Source organism: Callospermophilus lateralis, chromosome 7 (assembly GCF_048772815.1).
Source record: "Callospermophilus lateralis isolate mCalLat2 chromosome 7, mCalLat2.hap1, whole genome shotgun sequence".
NCBI classification, from domain to species: domain Eukaryota; kingdom Metazoa; phylum Chordata; class Mammalia; order Rodentia; family Sciuridae; genus Callospermophilus; species Callospermophilus lateralis.
Window position 1 is genome coordinate 1,436,652 of NC_135311.1, and position 7,378 is coordinate 1,444,029.

Here is a 7,378-nt window from a genome sequence, read left to right on the forward strand (position 1 = left end):
GTCAGCCCAGAATAGAGTACTCCCTCTTCCCCATTTTCTTCCATTAGAACAGACTGTTTTCTAGATTTGCTAAAGGTTATTTCAGAAAACACAGAATCTGTGCTTTAAGGGAATGTCTGAGGTCCTCAGAGAAGGATGAGTAGGGGATGAGGAATTGCATAGGAAAATGGAAATAGCAAACTTGTTAGGACACTTTTCTGGTAAACAATGGGTAAGTGTTTAGGGAAGTATTGTCAGGCAATGGAACTGAGAGAAGATGGGGAGGATAGTGATGAGTACATGCTTAGATCCCTGAGGGCAGGCCCCAGATGAAAGAGGACCTGAAGGGGGAACAGGAGATCAGTCACTCAGTAAGATACTAACTATACAAGTAACCTTCTTCATAATGTTGTGCAGAGAAGCACCATTCTTAGAATACCTGCACGATGACGGCTTCTCTTCTCAGACTTTTTCTAGGAACTAGATTCCTCCCACATTGGGCTTTTTCTCCTTTCCCAACTCTTGTTTTTTTGGATTCATATGAAAAAAAGAGAATGGCTTTTGTCATGGCCTCCGCTGCCTGAGCTCTCTTTTTCTGCCCACCTCCACAACCAACATTTTTAATTGTTCTGTTTCCTTATTTGGTGTAGTGGTTGATAGTTAAGTTTCTGAGCTGGGTTCAGTGGCTCAGATGTGTAATCTCAGCAATTTGGGAGGCTGAGGTAGGACAATCACAAGTTTAAGTCTAGCTTGGCAAGACTTTCTCAAAATTAAAAAAAAGGGGGGATTTGGGGGGCAACTGGGGATGTAGCTCAGTGGTAGAGCACTCCTGTGTTCAATCCTATTACTGCAAAAAAAGAAGAAAAAGTTAAGTTTCTGGATTCTAACTGCCTGGATTTAGTTTCTGGCTCTGCTATTTATTAGCCATGTAGCTGAGGGAAAGTCAATCATCTGTATCTCTATTTCCTTATGTAAAAATTGAGAAAAGAGCCAGGTATGGTGATGCACGCCCATAATCTCAGCAGCTGAGGAGGTTGAGGCAGGAGGATTTCGAGTTCAAAGCCAGCCTCAGCAACTTAGCAAGGAAGGCCCTAAGCAAGTCAGTGAGAACCTGTATCTAAATTTAAAAATTTTTAAAAAGAGGTGGTGGCTGGGGATGTGGCTCAGGGGTTAAAACGCACCCTTGGGTTCAATACCCAGTACAAAAAAATAAAAATTGAGAAAATACTACTACTTTCCTTAGAGAGTTATGTGAATTTTGTTATTATTTTTGCAGTGCTGAGGTTGGAACCCAGCGACTCACCATATTACATATTAGATAATACCCTAACACTGAGCTTCATTCCCAGACCTAAATGAATTAATATTTTTAAAGTGTTTAGAACATTGCCTGGCAGAGTTTCAAACTCTCAGTAAATGTTAGCTATTAGTCAGATTTTAACTGTTTGACCCCACTTTCTTTTCTTTTTTTGGTACTGGGGATTGAACTCAGGGGCACTCAATCACTGAGCCACATCCCCAGCCCTATTTTGTATTTTACTTTAGAGACAGGATCTCACTGAGTTGCTCAGTGCCTCGCTAAATTGCTGAGGCTAGCTTTGAACTTAAGATTCTCCTGCCTCAGCCTCCTAGGCCATTGGGTTTATCGGCATGCACCATTGCACCCATCTTTGACCCCACTTTCAAGGTGCTTCATAACCTCTATCTAAACTTCTATCCCATTACTCCTGTCTATTTCACTTGAATTTTGCTGTTTTCCTCACCAAATCATGAACCTATGCATAACTTCAAGTGGAAAGCCCTCAACAATTCAAATCCTACACAGTCTTCAATGCTGTCTTTATAAGCCATCTCCTCTATTACCTTTTACTACTTCTTTTTTTTTTTATTTTTTTAACAATTTCTTTTAATTGTTATTTATTTTTAGTTTTCGGTGGACACAACATCTTTGTTTGTATGTGGTGCTGAGGATCGAACCTGGGCCGCATGCACGCCAGGCGAGCGCGCTACCGCTTGAGCCACATCCCCAGCCCCTTTTACTACTTCTTATTACTTTAGTTCTTATCAACTATCTTCCCATCTGAATTCACAGCACCACAGAATTGAATGAAGAATCACACACTCATGATTCCTTTGTGTGAATCAGTTGTTTCTCCAATAGCTTATAAACTCAAGGAAGATAGAAAAAACAGCTGATAACTTCTGAGCCCTCTTTCAGTGGAGTGAATACATTTTCTTTATTCCATTTCATGAAATCTGTAGAGAGGTTCAACAAAGCAACAGAGGGCAGTCTGGGAAATTTATAGCTTTAATAGTGGATTGATTGGAAGTGGGGTGATAGCTTCTGTCCTAGCTCTGCCATTCTCTAAACGTCAGCTTTCTTCACCTAAGGTCCAGACAATGCCCACTTCATCTATGAACAAAGAAAACAGAACACACTTTATCCATATATCTATTCATTAAATAGAATAGTTTCCTCAGATATTTTCTCTTGAATTTCTTTTGGATAATGGTCATGTTTTTCTCTTTCAGTTCTTGCCTCTTAGAAATCTCAACCTTTAAATTCTTTACTGGCCTTTAGCACCCCCATAATGTCTAAGCTTATAGGAGTGATCTCATGAGTAGATGGATTGGAATAATCTGCTTACTCTAAGTGGGACTGGGAAAAATGGTGAGGAGCCCCTACAGAGATCTGAAATGCAACAACCTTGCCAAAAATCCTTACTCTGTGATCATGTCAGCCTCACCGGAGCTTCATCTGACTGGATAAATGTCTCTGTTCCATGTATCTCCTAGTCCCCATTGTTTCCTTTAGCAATTCTTTGTGTTCCTCCATGACAACATTTATTCTCAAATAATTTCTAAACTAGCCATGGGATTGCTGGTCTACTTACTGAATGCAAAACCACAGAACAGAGAGTCCTGAAAGAAATGAGGTTAGGAAGGTTGCTGGGGAGAGAGGAGCCCCTGCATCTGAGGGGAAAAGATGCAGCTTCTCTAAGTCTGGCAGGAAGGCTCGAGCATCCTCCAGAGCTGCCTGAGCCGTCACAGTAAAGTTGGGGTCACCAGAGACGGAAACATCAAAGACACAAGATTGGAAGTAAGCATCTTCAACTGGAAGCCCTTCCTTGCACAGCTGTCTGGCAGTATCTACAGTTATTGCTCCCCGGCGGTTGCGCTCTAAGCGAGAGAGTCTCTGACTTGGAGGGCACCCTCCGACACAGAGCTGCAGGTCCTGTTCAGCTGAGAAGGCCCTGGCCACGTCTTCTGCTACCTTGATGGAGAAGGAGAGCTGCCCAGCTGTCTGCCGAATGATTATTGTTGTGCCAATATAGGCAGCTCGGATCTCCACATGGCTCCCAGGGTTGGCAGTTTGAATGGACAAACTTGAGCCCCCAGGCCGGGCACCTCCATTGATGGAACCATCTTCAAAGGCTGCAGGAAGATTGTCCACCTCAGCCTGATAGACCTTCTGATCAATGCATTCCTGCATGTTCTTAAATATGATGGTAAGCTGTGAGGGCAAGACGGAAAAAAGAGTTCATTTGGGGCTCCATGCATCCTCCCCACAATCAGACCTTACAGACAGTCAGGGATCTGACCCGAGCAGAGATGCAAGGTAGCCCCAATCCTAATCCCTTCTATTATGTTCCCTACCCAGTCTTTCTGTCACAACCTCAACAACTACCAAGGAGTAGAAAAGTATTCCTTCTGAAATTCCTCAGCTCTGCTACCCCCAGTTTTCTCTTCAGTGTTTCCTGCATTTAGTTTACGGGAAATTAATTTACAGGAGCAAATTTTGGTAGGAGGAAGTGATTCAGGATGGGAGAGTGGTTGGCGAGGAAAATAGGAGCAATTCTGTGAAGTAGTAGGGATGGGGAGGAAGTGTACCCTGGGTGACCGTGAGAGGATCTCAAGAAATGGAAGCAGGGCGGCGGGGAAGGGGGACTGACTCCCTGACCTTCCGTGTAGTGGTAGCGTTGGCCCCCGATGCCACGGGGGAGCTGGTGGCCTGAACAAAAAGGAAGTCATTATCCAGCAGGGGCCAAGCTCCTTGGACACGGCACGTGTGAAAGTGGTGGTGGAAGCTGCGCACGTGGGGGTCTCCAAAGGAGGCGCAATGCAAGAAGCCCGGGGGACGGCCGTGCAGCCGCGAAAACCGGCCTTCGTAGTCACAGGGGTCTGGGGCTGGGGGGCCGGGGCCAGCGCCTGGAAGGGCGGGGCCCCGGGGTGCAGGAGGGGCCGTCGGGCCCTGGCGGGAGCAGTTGTGCTGGATCCTGAGGTCTTCTATCCCGTGCACCGCTGAGTGGAAGGCGAGGTCCCCACGGCAGGTGCGGGCCGTGCGGCGAGTGCAGAGCGCGTAGGAGCGGAGGGCCCGGCAGAAGCCGCTGGAGCCCCCTCCACCCCGGCCTCCTCCTGGAAGGGCTCCCGGTGAACCCCCGCCTCTCAGGCTTAGGGTGGATGATACGTATTCAGCATTGCAGCGGAGGATCTTGCACTGAGAATGAGCTGAGGACAAGAAGGGAGACGGTTGGGAGAAGGTCCCCAGATGCTCCTCTGTCAGTTATGTTCTCAACTCCCCCAAATATCATCAAGGAATTCCAGTCGGTCCTATAACCCCAGCCCCCAGCCCTCAGCTCCCCAGGCCTGTCCTCTTTCAGGGTAAGCCTTTGGATCTCTTCTCCCTGCCAGCCAAGGGACCTTCTCCAAGTTGAATGGGAAATAAAGCCTGCCTGTGTGAGAGTGGGCAAGTGTCTGGGACTCGGTGCCCATTTCTCCTCACTCACGTGCTTACATGCCCGCCCCTGCGTAGCACCTACCCTCTAGATTCCCCCAAACCCTTCCCTGGCCCTTCCTTACCATGTCCACAGAGGAGCAGCAGGAGAGTGAGAGTGCTTAGAGTTGGGGGACTGCCATGGGGGGGCCGGGGGCTAGGGGACTGGCCTGGATCCCCCATACCTATCCAGCCGGGTCCCCCCAGGCGCTGGTTCTTCCCAGATGATGACCCTCCTACCTAGTGGATTTTGACAGGCGGTCCTGTAAGTGACTGGAAAAAGAAATTTGGCCGGGCATGGGGAAAGAGAAGAGTTGGAGATTGGTCAGGATGCTGTGAAGAGGATCTGGGGAGAAGAGAAGGGTGAGCAGGCTGGAATCGGGGGAAATGAGGTTCCCCAAACCATACGTGTGGCTGGTAAACTCTGTGCCTTGCTCCCAAGGCCATTTTCAGGTCCCTTGTACAATCAATACTCCTAAGTGGGGGCGGAGGGGAGGTGCAGTGAACTGGTGGGCAGAGTCCACTGTATTGCCCCATCCTGAACTACCAAATAGCAGATATGTAAAAATCGAGGAATCATGGGGACAGGTCAGATATCAATCATCCTAGTGGGCTCTCCAATAGAATTAGGATCTGAAAATACTTCAGAAACATACCTCTTGTTTGTCCCCCAAGAGAAGACACCCTCCAGGAGTCAGTCATCTCTTTTCCTCCTTTGTGTCAGAAGAACACAAAAAGGAGAAAAGTGGAATACCTATGCCTTCTAGAACATCAATATTCAAATGTAAAGGGAACTGGTCTCTTTCATCTGCTCTAGAGTGTTACAATTATAATCTCTTTGGAGAACAATGGAATGCAAACCAAGCATGCAAATATGTTTTTTTTTCTAAGTCAGTACTTGTATTGTTCCAAAACTAACTGAAGAACCACTCTTTCCATTATTCTCCCCTTCACAAAGTCAGAGGTTCCTCATCTTTTGAGGAAGACAGGGATTTGGAAGGACCTAACTCCTTCCCTCCCTCCTGCCCAACTGCCCTATTTTGTGGTAAAAATGATTGCGGGAAGAGTCCAAAAGAGGTAGAATAAGATAGAGGGATTAGAGTTGTGAGGAGAAATAATTTACAACAAGAAGCTCCACCCTGGAAAGCCCAACAAAAAGGGCTGCTGAGTAGGTAGGTAGAAGAATGTCGGTGACTAATCATCTGATTACCCATTTGGCCTTGGTGAGAAGAGTACAGAATAGAGGGTGTCGGGAACTCCTAAAACTTCAAAGTCTTGAAGTGAGTTTTGGGGTACAACTCAGTGGTAAAGTGCATGCTTAGCTTGCACAAGACTTTGGGTTTGATCTGCTAGCACTACCACAAACTAAACCAAACCAAATCAAAATAAACAAAAACCCAGAAATCCTTAAGGTATCACAGGTAAAGAGGGAGCTAAGACTTCCAGAGGAGAGACAAGAGTATTAAACTTCAAATGGCGGGAGATCAGAGACCAAAAAGAAATGAGACCAGAGAAAGGGAGGTTGTGGCACCCTCGGTAGGGAGAGATCCTAGCTTTGGGACTGCAGACATACAAGAAGCTATCTGTAATTCTATAAAAGTCAATCCAGAAGCATATTAAAGCAGTTGCAATTTCATTTTGACTTACTGTTTCCAGAGGTCAAACATTACTCTGCTATCCAACTCTCCTGCCATGGTTGCCTATTCTGTCAGTCTGCTGCAGCCAGGGGGTCCCCTGTCTCTTTCTCCATGCTCCCCATGTTCCCCAGTCAGGCTACAATCTCACCGAGGTCAGGGAGTCAGTCAGAGAAGGTTTGGTGTTGGGGGAAGGGGGAGTAAATGGCTGGCCAGAATATTGGACAGCTGAGCGGGGGAGGGAGGTGGCTACTGAGTTGACAGTTTTAAAAATAGCTAAGTCCAAAATTCCAGGAACGTGGGTGGCAGTAGGGTGTGGGAGTGGGGGCAGTGAGGAGGGTAGGAATGTTAGTCAGAATATGGAGTACTGGGTGCCGGGTAGGGGTAGGGAATAGAGAAATAAGATAAGTCAGATATCCAATTCCAGCATATGTGACTCTATAATCACTGCCTACTCCAGGCAGCCCTCCAGCATTCTTGATAATGAACTCCTGGCCTTTATAGTGGGCAAGTGGATACCTCTCATTTCCCACCCTCATCCCTGCTACGTTGAATATTGCATTTAGTTTCTCTATACAGTAGCTAAGGGGTAGCGACTTTAAAGATCACCAGCATAAGTAGTTCACAGCCCCTCCCCCATCCTTGCAGAGTATTTCAGAAACTAAAAAAGCCAGCTGTCCAGAGAAGAAATCTGATCTCTGAGTTGTTTAGGATGAGGGTTTGTTCAGTCTACCCAGTTCAGATCCTTGCAGCTGTCTATCTCCCTGCTTCTTCCATTTTCATTACCTTAGTTTGGATAGCAATTCCTTCTCCCTCCCCAGTCTGAGTTATTGGGAAAGAAGGCTAACAAAGCCATGGGGGTGAAGAAGGAATAGAGAAAAAACTTTTGAAGGCTACTGATCCACAGGGGAGGGGAGTTGGAGAGATAACTGAGAGAAAAAGATTTAGAAACATGTTCTGTAGAATAACATAATCTTGAGACATTTTAAGA

The 7,378-nt window shown here is 46.5% G+C and overlaps 1 protein-coding gene across 3 annotated transcripts; it reads right to left on the minus strand.

Annotated features, from left to right (window-relative positions):
* Positions 1-2,191: 2,191 nt before the first annotated feature.
* On the minus strand, positions 2,192-6,579 carry Hjv (hemojuvelin BMP co-receptor). Of its 3 annotated transcripts, none has more exons than XM_076861749.1 (5): positions 6,401-6,578; positions 4,840-5,026; positions 3,941-4,488; positions 2,874-3,493; positions 2,192-2,392 (listed from the first exon to the last, which is right to left on the minus strand). In XM_076861749.1, the coding sequence occupies exons 2-5, from the start codon at positions 4,934-4,936 to the stop codon at positions 2,389-2,391; spliced, it is 1,269 nt and encodes a 422-aa protein (XP_076717864.1). In that variant the 5' UTR covers positions 4,937-5,026; positions 6,401-6,578; the 3' UTR covers positions 2,192-2,388. The 3 variants fall into 3 exon arrangements, with proteins under 3 accessions (XP_076717864.1, XP_076717865.1, XP_076717866.1); XM_076861750.1 differs by adding an exon at positions 5,410-5,466 and having other exon boundaries at positions 2,192-3,493; XM_076861751.1 differs by lacking the exon at positions 4,840-5,026 and adding an exon at positions 5,410-5,466 and having other exon boundaries at positions 2,192-3,493; positions 6,401-6,579.
* Between the last annotated feature and the right edge of the window lie 799 nt (positions 6,580-7,378).